We start from the raw sequence: 14,386 nt of genomic DNA on the forward strand, positions 1-14,386 counted from the left end.
TAGTAGCAAAAATCCCGCCCCCGGACCTGCCTGTCAGGGGTAAGGGCGGGACGGCCGGCCTGATGTCGGCTGTGAGGGCAGGAACATCCTCGATGTGTCCTCCCCCATCACTGATCACTGGGGGGACCCCACATTCCCGCACTTTTTTAGCACCGCCCACGGCTCCCTCCTCCCCTGAGAACTCCGGCAGCCATGTGTGAGGTAAATCCGGAGATATGACGATAAATCATGATATTCAAGTTATGTCAGGAAGCCCTCTCCTGGTGTCACCCCCCCTTTCCTTCACACAACTCCTTAAATCAGAAAATTTACCACAGGGATAAACGGTTTGTTTAGCAGATAGGTGTCAAAGGAACTGGTCTGTGTTCCACTTACACCTCCAACAGCCATCTCCTGTGATATGGAGATTAGATGATGTGGGAACAATGGACACAGGATGACTCCCTGCCGTGACCCTGTGGTAGGGGCTGCTATCTAATTAGCAAGCTTGGAAGTATCCAGACAGAACGACTCCAGTAAAATATGGTTCATATCTCGCAAGCCATATTTCCGATAAATATGGCAACCATAAAAATGGTGTCTCTGCATGCGGACGATGCTGGCACACCTTTTTTATGGGAGTAGGACATTGGGAAGTACCCCAGGCGTGATATCAGCCAATGGGGAACTAGTAGACAAGTCATGAGTCCTCTCGTTCTGTAGCTAAATTCATAACTGTCACAATGAGAGCGTTGGCGTCCGCCTACGACGCTCCCAGGCAAAGTTATGGCCCATATTCCATGTTGTGGATATTGTCCATAACTCCAGCCAGGGGTGGAGCAGTGCTCCCTCTGAGGTCACTAAGGTAGGAGGGGACCTGGATTTGCCCAGGTTGATAACCCTACTTCGGCCATTTTCCAGTGTTCTTTCGCTGGGGGTCACGTGTAGGAAACATCTGTGGGAAGGATCCTAGAAACCTGGTCTACAGCGCCCCCCTGTGGCCAGACGCACAAGGTAACTGCTGGAACTGTGTATGCCTGTTTGTAAACCATGCTTTATCTGTAACTGTACTCTGACCTATGTATATTCTGTAGATTCCCTATTGTATATATTGTATTTTCTAGTGTGCTTTAGGCTGATTAAATTATATAATTAATCTTGGGCTGTTCTGTTATCTCGATCTTGAATCCCACGTCTGTGTGTTCGGCTAATAGTTACCGTGAAGCGGTTGGTGGCAGCGAGTTGTGCCAAGGATTATTGTGGGGAGGCCAGTGAGATTCGGGGAGGTTTTATATATTCCGCCCGCGGAGGTCGGGGGAATATATACCCTACTCTCACCGGGGACCCTTCAATAATCGGCATAAGTAGTATAGCGGCCTCCTTGCTTATTGTCGGGCAATTCCATAATTGGCCTGACTATAAGAGGGGCGCTAGAGAGCGCGTCACGTGCTCTGTCTATCGGTCGGGAGGTATAAAGGAGGGGTGACCCCCACTTGTTACCCCCCGATTGTGACGTACTGGTAGCCAGCGCGGGGGATTTCTGAGTGACCCCCCCCGGTGGTTCGTGACATATTGGTGGCAAGCGGTGGGATCGAGATAATAGTGTGTGTGAGTGTGAGACCCATACTCCCAGACACTAAAGACTGCCTGCAGCAGCTGTGGCTGCTGGGGTCTTCAGACCAGACCAACACTAGAGTGTCAGAGTGCAGATACTGTAAGGTGTGTGGGTGCATCAGGTGTCAGTTCTGTGTCAGTGACCAAAAGTCTGCAAGAATGGCTGATGGCACCAGGAGCAAAGCCAAAGGAATGGCCGATGCTCAGGCCAGAGACGATGAGGAGGTTGTCCACGAGCCCTCCAAGAGCCCGACGCCAGAGAACAGCTCTGCAGAGGACATCGCACAACCTGGCACTGCTGGACAAAATGAGGAGGAGCTCGCCCAAGGGTCCTCAACGAGCCAGATGCCAGTCCTCCGCTCTGAAATGGACAGTGAATCACCTGGCTCTGCAGCGTGCCGCAGATCACCACTTGCCAATCCCTCCGGCCTGAGAGGTGCAGAGGCCCTCCTTCAAGCTGCCTTGGCCAGGCTTATGGCTGGAGACCGGGATACCTACGAGATACTCATGGCCGAGCGTGAGCGACAGGCAGCGCGTGACGCTGAGGCTGCGGAGCGGCAAGCAGCGCGTGAGGCTGAGGCTGCGGAGCGGCAGGCAGCGCGTGAAGAGCGACAGCAACAGGCAGAGCGTGACCACCAGCTGCAGCTAGCTCAGCTCCGGCCCTCATCAGCCACACGTGACCTTCAAGACACCAAACTTCCAAAGGTCCGTGTTTAGGACTTCCCAGTGCTGGAGAAGGATGGAGACTTGGACTCTTTCCTGACTGCTTTTGAACGGACTTGCTTGCAGCACCATCTGGACAAGGAGCAGTGGGCCAAATACCTGACCCCCCGTTTAAGGGGTAAGGCCCTGGAAATCCTTGGGGACTTGCCTACTGAGGCAGATCAGGGCTACGACACCATCAAGCGGGCCCTGATCCAACAGTACAACCTCACTCCGGAGTCCTACCGCAAGAAGTTCCGGACCCTGCAGAAGGGACCAAAGGACTCCTGGGCTGACCACCGGCGGGCACTTGCCCGAGCTGCCGACCACTGGACCCAAGGCCTGCAGCTTACCACCGGACCAGAGATCCTAGACTTGGTCATCACAGAGCAACTCTTGTGGAACTGCCCTGAGGATCTCCGCCAGTTCATCCGAGACCAGAAGCCAAAGGGGTCCACGGCTACAGCTGCCCTGGCCGATGACTACACCAACAATCGGGCTCCTGAGGCCAGGAGAGCAGCCACCGGCAGCACCTGGAGAGGGGGTAAGATGAATTCTGCGACTGCCCCACCTGCCCCTAGACTGCAGGGGGTGTCCCCCTCAACTCCCCTCTCCAGGCCCGTGGCAGAGCCAAGACGGTGCCACCAGTGCAACCTACCTGGACACTTCAAGGCCATGTGCCCTCAGCGTCCCAAGGCCCCGGCTCCGTCCCCGTCCCAAGGGCCGCCCAAGGTGTATTGTGTGGGGGGGGGGTGGTGGTAGGTCCCTGGACAGCTTCCAACCTGTCACCGTCGGCCGGTCTGTGACCATAGGACTGCGAGACAGCGCCTCGGAGGTGACTCTGGTGCGGCCTGAGATGGTGTCCCCCCAAGACTTGATCCCTGGAAAAACCCTCGCTGTCTCCGGGATTGGAGGCATTGACCCGGCGCTGCCTGTTGCTGGCATTTATGTGGACTGGGGCGCAGGGCGAGGGGTGAGAGAGGTGGGGGTAACTGATCGGATCCCTGCAAACGTGCTACTTGGGACAGATTTGGGGCAGATAACCTCCCAGTTTGGGCCCCCCCCAAGGGCTGACCCTTCAGCCAGTACTGACATGCCTCCGGACAATGTTAATGTGTTCTCCATGAATGATGTAAGGGAGGAGGGAGTGAACTCTGATTTTTCTGCTTGCATAGACACACACACAGCTGCAGCTGTGACAGGAGGGGAGGGGGTCAGAGAAAGGTGTGACAATGCCTCTACAAGTAATCAGCCTGTGAGCTGGGATCTGTTGCCCTCTGCAGGGATAAGCAGAGAGCAGGGTGCTGCAGGGGGAGGACCAGTGTGTGGGGTGGGGGCTACCGCAGCAAATGTGGGGTCACCAGAAATTTCACAGCGGGGTTCTGTTGCTGCAGGGGGGGAACAGGCAGGTGAGATTGGGGCCGGTCCCGGAGCGGAAGTGCTCCCAGGTAAGATCTCGGTGCAGGGTTCCCCCACAACCGGGGTGTCAGGAAGCCAGGTAGGTCTGCCTGAACCGGCGACTTGGTCAGGAACGGAGGAGGAGCAGGCACGACCCACGGTCGCAGCGGCTGTGGCCGCTGTCACCCGCAGTGGGAGTGCTGGAAGCCAAGGGGCCTCCCGGAGGTCCGATAGCTCTTCCCCTTCCGACCAAGTGGCAGCCGAGTCAGGTGGAGGCCAGGACACAGGTCCCGGGGTACTGACCGAAGATGTGACAGTCTCGTCGATTCTGGCCACATCTAGTCAGGGGTTTCAGGCAGCGTTAGAAGCTGACGACAGCCTGAAAGCTCTTAAGGAGCAGGCGGCACAGCCTCCCTCGGACTCGGACCCGGAGCGAGTGGTCTGGGACCAAGGACGGCTGTACCGGGTCACGGTCCAGCAGGGTTCACCGGAGGCGTGGCCCAGGGACCGACAGTTGGTGGTACCCTATCCGTTCCGGACGGAGTTGTTGCGGATCGCACATGAGATTCCGATGGCCGGACACCTAGGGATCGCTAAGACCAAGGCCAGGTTAAACCAGCATTTCTACTGGCCAAAAATGGGGGCCGATGTGGTTGCCTACTGCCGTTCGTGTGAAACCTGTCAGAGAGTGGGGAAGGCGGGGCCACACCCCAAAGCCCCACTGGTATCTCTGCCAATCATCGATGAGCCTTTCAGGAGGGTGGCTGTGGATCTGGTCGGCCCGCTGGCCATCCCCAGCAGCTCCGGGAAACGCTTCATACTAACGGTAGTGGACTATGCCACCCGGTACCCAGAAGCAGTGGCCTTGTCGTCCATTCGGGCTGACAAGGTGGCCACCGCCTTGCTGGAGATTTTCTCCCGAGTGGGTTTTCCCCAGGAAATGCTCACTGACCGGGGGACCCAATTCATGTCCCAGCTGATGGAGGCCCTCTGTAAGCAGGTCCAGGTGCGACATCTGGTGGCCAGCCCGTACCATCCACAGACTAATGGCCTGTGCGAGCGGTTCAATGGCACCTTAAAGCAGATGCTTAAGATGTTGGTCGACTCCCACGGGCGTGACTGGGAGCGGTATCTCCCACACCTGTTATTTGCTTACCAGGAGGTTCCACAGGCCTCAACGGGATTCTCACCGTTTGAGCTCCTGTACGGGCGACGTGTGCGGGGCCCCCTGGCTCTGGTGAAAGAGGCTTGGGAAGGGGATTTGGCCACCCCTGGAGTGTCGGTTATCGAGTATGTCATGCGCTTCCGGGACAAAATGCAGGCCTTGACGCAACTGGTACACGACAATATGGCTCAAGCCCAGGCCGATCAGAAGCGTTGGTACGACCAGAACGCTTGTCAGAGGACCTACCAAGTGGGTCAAAAGGTGTGGGTACTGGTCCCCGTACCACAGGACAAGCTTCAGGCAGCCTGGGAAGGCCCATACCTCGTGTACCAGCAGCTCAACCCTGTAACGTACCTGGTCACCCTGGACCCTGCCCGTGGAAGGCGGAAGCCCTTCCATGTGAACATGATGAAGGCACATCATGAGCGGGAGGCATGTGCACTCCCTGTGTGCAACCTGCCCGAGGAGGGAGAAGCGGAAACCCTCTTGGATATGCTAGCCCAGGTTAGGGCAGGCGGATCCATTGAGGATGTGGAGGTTGGCCACCAGCTCTTGGAGGACCAACGGTCCCAGCTGTGGGCCACCCTACACCCCTTCCGGGGGTTGTTTACCAACCAGCCCGGAAGGACTGACTTGGCTGTCCATCACGTGGACACTGGGGATCATCCCCCGATCCGGCGTTCAGCATATCGGGTCTCCCTGGAGGTGCAGCAACACATGCGCCAGGAGATTGACGAGATGCTGAAGCTGGGGGTGATCCAGGCATCCAACAGCGCTTGGGCCTCGCCTGTAGTCCTCGTCCCTAAGAAGGACCGAACCACTCGGTTCTGCGTGGACTACAGGGGGCTCAATGCTGTCACGGTCGCCGATGCGTACCCAATGCCACGCATCGATGACCTGCTCGATCAGTTGGCCGGGGCTCAATACCTGACCATCATGGATCTGAGCCGGGGATATTGGCAGATCCCCCTGACTCGCAAGGCCAGGGAACGCTCTGCCTTTATTACCCCATTTGGACTGTACGAGTCCACGGTGATGCCATTCGGGATGAGGAATGCCCCTGCCACCTTCCAGCGGATGGTCAACACCCTGCTCAAGGGACTTGAAGGGTACGCGGCCGCGTACCTGGATGACATTGCCGTCTTCAGTCCCACCTGGGAAGATCACCTAGAGCATCTAGCACAGGTGCTCAGGCGGATCCACCAGGCAGGTTTGACCATCAAGCCGGGAAAGTGTCAGCTGGCCATGAGCGAGGTCCAGTACCTCGGTCACCGGGTAGGCGGGAGAACACTGAAGCCCGAGCCTGAGAAAGTGGAGGCCATCGCGTCCTGGCCCACCCCCAGGACCAAGAAGCAGGTGATGTCCTTCTTGGGGACCGCTGGGTACTATAGGAGGTTTGTTCCATGCTATAGTAGCCTGGCAAAGCCCTTGACGGACCTCACCAAGAAGAAGCTGCCCTCTGCAGTCGATTGGACAATGGACTGCGAGACAGCCTTCCGGGCCCTAAAGGACGCCCTGTCCAGCCCGCCCGTGCTACAGGCAGCCGACTTCACGGGGCCGTTTGTAGTACAGACCGACGCCAGTGACTTCGGCCTCGGTGCGGTGCTCAGCCAGGTGGACTCTGCGAGCCAAGAGCACCCAGTCTTGTACCTGAGCAGGAAGCTGTTACCAAGGGAAGTGGCCTACTCCACGATGGAAAAGGAGTGCCTGGCCATAGTGTGGGCCCTGCAGCGTCTGCAACCCTATCTATACGGGCGCCACTTCATCGTGGAGACGGACCACAATCCCCTCAGCTGGTTACACACTGTCTCCGGGACGAATGGCAGGTTGTTGCGATGGAGCCTGGCGCTCCAGCAATACAACTTCACCATTCGACACAAAAGGGGCCGTGACCACGGTAACGCAGACGGGCTGTCCCGACAAGGAGAGGTCGCGGACGGGCGCACGGGGGAACACCGGAGTGTGCTGCCCCCTAGCGCCCTCAAAAGGGGGGAGGTGTGAGGTAAATCCGGAGATATGACGATAAATCATGATATTCAAGTTATGTCAGGAAGCCCTCTCCTGGTGTCACCCCCCCTTTCCTTCACACAACTCCTTCAATCAGAAAATTTACCACAGGGATAAACGGTTTGTTTAGCAGATAGGTGTCAAAGGAACTGGTCTGTGTTCCACTTACACCTCCAACAGCCATCTCCTGTGATATGGAGATTAGATGATGTGGGAACAATGGACACAGGATGACTCCCTGCCGTGACCCTGTGGTAGGGGCTGCTATCTAATTAGCAAGCTTGGAAGTATCCAGACAGAACGACTCCAGTAAAATATGGTTCATATCTCGCAAGCCATATTTCCGATAAATATGGCAACCATAAAAATGGTGTCTCTGCATGCGGACGATGCTGGCACACCTTTTTTATGGGAGTAGGACCTTGGGAAGTACCCCAGGCGTGATATCAGCCAATGGGGAACTAGTAGACAAGTCATGAGTCCTCTCGTTCTGTAGCTAAATTCATAACTGTCACAATGAGAGCGTTGGCGTCCGCCTACGACGCTCCCAGGCAAAGTTATGGCCCATATTCCATGTTGTGGATATTGTCCATAACTCCAGCCAGGGGTGGAGCAGTGCTCCCTCTGAGGTCACTAAGGTAGGAGGGGACCTGGATTTGCCCAGGTTGATAACCCTACTTCGGCCATTTTCCAGTGTTCTTTCGCTGGGGGTCACGTGTAGGAAACATCTGTGGGAAGGATCCTAGAAACCTGGTCTACAGCGCCCCCCTGTGGCCAGACGCACAAGGTAACTGCTGGAACTGTGTATGCCTGTTTGTAAACCATGCTTTATCTGTAACTGTACTCTGACCTATGTATATTCTGTAGATTCCCTATTGTATATATTGTATTTTCTAGTGTGCTTTAGGCTGATTAAATTATATAATTAATCTTGGGCTATTCTGTTATCTCGATCTTGAATCCCACGTCTGTGTGTTCGGCTAATAGTTACCGTGAAGCGGTTGGTGGCAGCGAGTTGTGCCAAGGATTATTGTGGGGAGGCCAGTGAGATTCGGGGAGGTTTTATATATTCCGCCCGCGGAGGTCGGGGGAATATATACCCTACTCTCACCGGGGACCCTTCAATAATCGGCATAAGTAGTATAGCGGCCTCCTTGCTTATTGTCGGGCAATTCCATAATTGGCCTGACTATAAGAGGGGCGCTAGAGAGCGCGTCACGTGCTCTGTCTGTCGGTCGGGAGGTATAAAGGAGGGGTGACCCCCACTTGTTACCCCCCGATTGTGACGTACTGGTAGCCAGCGCGGGGGATTTCTGAGTGACCCCCCCCGGTGGTTCGTGACACCATGTTTTTTGGCATTCTGCCGGTGGAGGATTATCTGAGAAGAGCTCTGCAGCTCTGGGAGACCTAAGGCAGGGAATCTGGAGGACACACACTCCGCTTTTTAGCGGTCGGTAAGCCACACCGGTCACCCGGTGCTGGTCCCCCCCCCAGGGTGCCGGAATAGATATGTGTTATATGCATATTTCTGTTCGGTCGGGCTGTATACCCCTTCCCATATACCCTCAGTGATCACTCTCCTAGGACACAACAGCATGTCGTCCACAAGGAGCAAAGGTGCTAAGGCACAGGGTTTTTTTTGCGACCTGTACCTCTTGTAGGGCTATGTTACCTGCGGGTTCCACCTACCCTCACTGTGAGCAATGCTCGACCCCTGTTTCGCTTGCTCAGCCGGAGCCTCGGTCACTTGTGGGCCCCTCGGCTCATGTAGACCCACCTGCTCCCCCTGTCCAGGCGGCAGGGACAGAGTTTGCTGCGTTTGCTGAGAAACTCTCTGAGTCACTTTCACAATCCATGGCTCAGTCTATGGACAAATGGTCTGCCAAACTGCTGGAAGCTTTGAAGTCCAGACCGGTCCTTACACAGGCCCCGGTCCCCGTTAGCTCGTCGCCTCCAGGCCCCTCTCGCTCCGCGCCGCAGCGCGCTTCCAGGTTGGGCCCTAGGTCCCACACGGAGGAATCCTGCCCGGAACACAGTCCCAGACAGACTAAGCGGGCCCGCTGGGAATCTTCCCCGACTTCTTCACGCTGCTCGGGTTCCCAGCTCGAGGACTCTCTGGAGGACGAGGCGGACGTCGCAGCTCAGGGCTCTGAACCTGACGTTGCACTCAATCTTGATACACCTGAAGGGGACGCCTTAGTAAATGATCTTATCTCGTCCATCAACCAGGTGTTAGATCTGTCTCCCCCGCCTCCACCTGTAGAGGAGTCGGCTTCTCAGCAGGAGAAACACCAGTTTCGGTTCCCCAAACGTACACGCAGTGCGTTTTTCAATCACTCTAACTTCAGAGATGTTGTCCAGAAGCCCAGAGCGGTTCCGGACAAGCGCTTTACTAAGCGCCTTAATGACACACGTTACCCCTTCCCCCCCTGACGTAGTTAAGGGTTGGGCTCAGTGTCCCAAGGTGGATCCTCCAGTCTCTAGATTAGCGACTAGATCTGTGGTATCGGTTGCAGATGGCTCATCGCTAAAAGATGCCACTGACAGGCAGATAGAGCTCCTGGTGAAATCCATCTATGAAGCCACGGGCGCGTCTTTTGCCCCGGCCTTTGCAGCCGTGTGGGCACTACAAGCTATCTCAGCTTGTTTGGCTGAGATTAATGCTGTCACACGTAATTCTGCTCCGCAGGTTGCGTCTCTGACTTCTCAAGCGTCAGCTTTTTCTTCCTACGCCATGAACGCAGTCCTAGACTCTGCTAGCCGTACAGCGGTGGCATCCGCTAATTCTGTGGCAGTCCGCAGGGCCATGTGGCTGCGCGAATGGAAGGCAGACTCGGCCTCCAAGAGGTTCTTAACCGGTTTGCCGTTTTCTGGCGACCGATTGTTTGGCGAACGATTGGATGAGATTATTAAGGAATCCAAGGGAAAGGACTCCTCCTTACCCCAATCCAAACCTAAGAGACCTCAGCAACGAAAAATACAATCGAGGTTTCGGTCCTTTCGTCCCTCCGCCAAGCCCCAATCCTCTTCATCCAGCAGGCCGGAGAAAGGCCAGAGGAACTCCTATGCGTGGCGGTCTAAGTCACGCCCCCAAAAGGCCGCCGGAGGCGCTGCCTCCAAGGCGGCCTCCTCATGACTCTCGGCATCCCCGAACCGCATCCTCGGTCGGTGGCAGGCTCTCCCTCTTTTGCGACGCCTGGTGGCCACACGTTCAAGACCGATGGGTGAGAGACATTCTGTCTCACGGTTACAGGATAGAGTTCAGCTCTCGTCCTCAGACTCGGTTCTTCAGAACCTCTCCGCCCCCCGCTCGGGCCGAAGCACTTTTTCAGGCAGTGGACACTCTGAAGACAGAGGGAGTTGTGATCCCTGTTCCCCCTCAGGAACAAGGTCGCGACTTTTACTCCAACTTGTTCGTGGTGCCAAAGAAGGACGGATCTTTCCGCCCCGTTCCGGACCTCAAACTGCTCAACAGACATGTGAGCACCAGACGGTTTCGGATGAAATCTCGCCGCTCGGTCATCGCCTCGATGTCACAAGGAGACTTCCTAGCATCGATCGACATCAAGTATGCTTATCTCCATGTGCCGATCGCACCCGAACATCAACGCTTCTTGCGTTTCACCATCGGGGACGAACACCTTCTGTTCGTGGCATTGCCTTTCGGCCTGGCGACAGCCCCACGGGTCTTCACCAAAGTTATGGCATCCGTTGTGGCGGTCCTTCACTCTCAGGGCCACTCCGTGATTCCCTACTTAGACGATCTCCTAGTCAGGGCACCTTCTCGGGTGGCGTGTCAACACAGCCTTACAATCGCTCTGACGACTCTCCAGCGGTTCGGGTGGATAATCAACTTCCCCAAATCCCAGTTGACACCGACCCAATCACTGACTTACCTCGGGATGGAGTTTCATACACAGTCAGCGGTAGTCAAGCTACTGCTGGACAAACAGCTTTCTCTACAAGCAGGGGTGCAATCTCTTCTTCGGGGTCACTCATACCCCTTGAGGCGCCTCATGCACTTCCTGGGGAAGATGGTGGCAGCGATGGAGGCAGTGCCGTTCGCGCAATTCCATCTGCGGCCACTCCAATGGGACATTCTCCGCAAATGGGACTTGAGGTCGACTTCCCTAGACAGGAACGTCTCTCTGTCCCTTGCAACCAAGACGTCACTTCAGTGGTGGCTCCTTCCCAATTCTCTATCGCAAGGAAAATCCTTCCTACCCCCAACCTGGGCTGTGGTCACCACGGACGCGAGCCTGTCAGGGTGGGGAGCGGTTTTCCTCCACCACAGGCTCAGGAAACCTGGACTCCGGTAGAGTCCTCCCTTCAGATCAATGTTCTGGAGATAAGGGCAGTGTATCTAGCCTTATTGGCCTTCCATCGGTGGCTGGAGGGCAGACAGATCCGTATACAGTCGGACAACGCCACTGCCGTCGCATACATCAACCATCAGGGCGGCACGCGAAGTCGTCAGGCCTTCCAGGAAGTCAGGCGGATTCTGCAGTGGGTGGAAGCCACAGCCTCCACCATCTCCACAGTTCACATCCCGGGCGTAGAAAATTGGGAAGCAGATTTTCTCAGTCGTCAGGGCATGGACGCGGGGGAATGGTCTCTTCACCCAGACGTGTTTCGAGAGATCTATCGCCGCTGGGGAACGCCGAACGTCGATCTTATGGCGTCACGACACAACAACAAGGTCCCTGCCTTCATGGCACGGTCTCAGGATCACAGAGCTCTGGCGGCGGACGCATTAGTTCAGGATTGGTCGCAGTTTCGACTGCCCTATGTATTTCCTCCTCTGGCGATGCTGCCCAGAGTGTTACGCAAGATCAGGTCCGACTGTCGTCGCGCCATTCTCGTCGCTCCAGATTGGCCGAGGCGATCGTGGTACCCGGATCTTTGGCATCTCACGGTGGGTCAACCGTGGGCGCTTCCAGACCGCCCAGACTTGCTGTCACAAGGGCCGTTTTTCCATCTGAATTCCGTGGCCCTCAACCTGACTGTGTGGCCATTGAGTCCTGGCTCCTAGCGTGTTCAGGTTTATCTCAGGATGTCATTGCCACTATGAGACAGGCCAGGAAACCAACGTCCGCCAAGATCTATTACAGATCTTGGCGGATCTTCTTATCCTGGTGCTCTGATAATGGTTTTTCTCCATGGCCGTTTGCCTTACCCACTTTTCTTTCATTCCTTCAATCCGGAATGGACAAGGGTTTGTCACTCGGCTCTCTCAAGGGACAAGTATCGGCGCTCTCCGTATTTTTTCAAAAGCGCCTAGCCAGGCTTCCGCAGGTCCGCACGTTCCTGCAGGGAGTTTGCCACATAGTCCCACCTTACAAGCGTCCGCTGGAACCCTGGGACCTTAACAGGGTGCTAACGGCTCTTCAGAAACCACCTTTCGAACCGCTGCGGGATGTCTCCTTATCACGTCTTTCGCAGAAGGTGGCATTTCTAGTGGCAGTTACATCACTCCGCAGAGTGTCAGAGCTTGCAGCGCTGTCATGCAAAGCCCCCTTCCTGGTTTTTCACCAGGATAAGGTGGTTCTGCGTCCTGTTCCGGAATTTCTCCCTAAGGTGGTATCTCCTTTTCATCTCAATCAGGATATCTCCTTACCTTCATTTTGCCCTAATCCAATTCACCAATGTGAAAAGGATTTGCACTCTTTGGATCTGGTGAGAGCACTCCGTTTCTACGTGTCTCGCACGGCGCCCCTGCGTCGTTCAGATGCGCTCTTTGTCCTTGTCGCTGGCCAGCGTAAGGGTTCCCAGGCTTCCAAGTCAACCTTGGCTAGGTGGATCAAGGAACCGATTCTTGAAGCCTACCGTTCTTCTGGGCTTCCGCTTCCTTCAGGGCTGAAAGCCCATTCTACCAGAGCCGTGGGTGCGTCCTGGGCATTGCGGCACCGGGCTACGGCTCAGCAGGTGTGTCAGGCTGCTACCTGGTCTAGTCTGCACACTTTCACGAAACACTATCAGGTGCATGCCTATGCTTCGGCAGATGCCAGTCTAGGTAGGCGACTCCTTCAGGCGACAGTTGCCCACCTGTAAGAGGGGGCCGTTTCGGCTCTTTTTATCGAGGTATTCTTTTACCCACCCAGGGACTGCTTTTGGACGTCCCAATTGTCTGGGTCTCCCAATGGAGCGACAAAGAAGAAGGGAATTTTGTTTACTTACCGTAAATTCCTTTTCTTCTAGCTCCTATTGGGAGACGCAGCACCCGCCCCTGTTCCCTTCGGGCTGGTTATTCTTTTGTGTACACATGTTGTTCATGTTGATTTGTTCCTTTGGTTCATGTTTCAGTTCTCCGAACATCCTTGGGATTGAATTTACCCTAGACCAATTTATAAGTTTTCTCCTTCCTGCTTTTGCACCAAAACTGAGGAGCCCGTGATGCACGGGAGGGTGTATAGGCAGAGGGGAGGGGTTACACTTTTGAGTGTAATACTTTGTGTGGCCTCCGGAGGCAGAAGCTATACACCCAATTGTCTGGGTCTCCCAATAGGAGCTAGAAGAAAAGGAATTTACGGTAAGTAAACAAAATTCCCTTCTTTTCTATAAGGAACCTTCTTTTCTTCTCTAGAATCACTATGATTTTGGAATGAGAGCTATTAAGACGGTGCTAGTGGTGGCCGGACAGAAGAAGCAGGAGCTGGAGTCCAGGTGAGGTGCATTACACAACACTTAATCAACGTAAGATCCGCCATCTTGGTGTACCCAATACAAAGTTAGATCCGCCATCTTGGTACACCCAATACAAAGTTAGATCCGCCATCTTGGTACACCCAATACAAAGTTAGAGCCACCATCTTGGTACACCCAATACAAAGTTAGATCTGCCATCTTGGTGCACCCAATACAAAGTTAGATCTGCCATCTTGGTGCACCCAATACAAAGTTAGATCTGCCATCTTGGTACACCCAATACAAATTTAGATCTGCCATCTTGGTGCACCCAATACAAAGTTAGATCCGCCATCTTGGTGCACCCAATACAAAGTTAGACCCGCCATCTTGGTACACCCAATACAAAGTTAGATCTGCCATCTTGGTACACCCAATACAAAGTTAGATCTGCCATCTTGGTGCACCCAATACAAAGTTAGATCTGCCATCTTGGTGCACCCAATACAAAGTTAGATCTGCCATCTTGGTGCACCCAATACAAAGTTAGATCTGCCATCTTGGTGCACCCAATATAAAGTTAGATCCGCCATCTTGGTACACCCAATACAAAGTTAGATCCGCCATCTTGGTACACCCAATACAAAGTTAGATTCGCCATCTTGGTACACCCAATACAAAGTTAGATCTGCCATCTTGGTGCACCCAATATAAAGTTAGATCTGCCATCTTGGTACACCCAATACAAAGTTAGATCCGCCATCTTGGTACACCCAATACAAAGTTAGATTCGACATCTTGGTACACCCAATACAAAGTTAGATTCGCCATCTTGGTACACCCAATACAAAGTTAGATCCGCCATCTTGGTACACCCAATACATAGTTAGAGCCGCC

At 54.7% G+C, this 14,386-nt stretch overlaps 1 protein-coding gene across 1 annotated transcript in view; it reads left to right on the forward strand.

The window, feature by feature from the left end:
* Positions 1-14,386, forward strand: part of DNAH14 (dynein axonemal heavy chain 14) — a 291,138-nt gene that overhangs the window by 153,719 nt on the left and 123,033 nt on the right. Inside the window, exon 34 of the mRNA XM_075341429.1 lies at positions 13,449-13,528. Coding sequence (XP_075197544.1) covers positions 13,449-13,528 — 80 coding nt within the window. The remainder of the gene's footprint in view (positions 1-13,448; positions 13,529-14,386) is intronic.

The sequence above is a fragment of the Anomaloglossus baeobatrachus genome, chromosome 3 (genome assembly GCF_048569485.1).
Source record: "Anomaloglossus baeobatrachus isolate aAnoBae1 chromosome 3, aAnoBae1.hap1, whole genome shotgun sequence".
In the NCBI taxonomy this organism is placed as follows: domain Eukaryota; kingdom Metazoa; phylum Chordata; class Amphibia; order Anura; family Aromobatidae; genus Anomaloglossus; species Anomaloglossus baeobatrachus.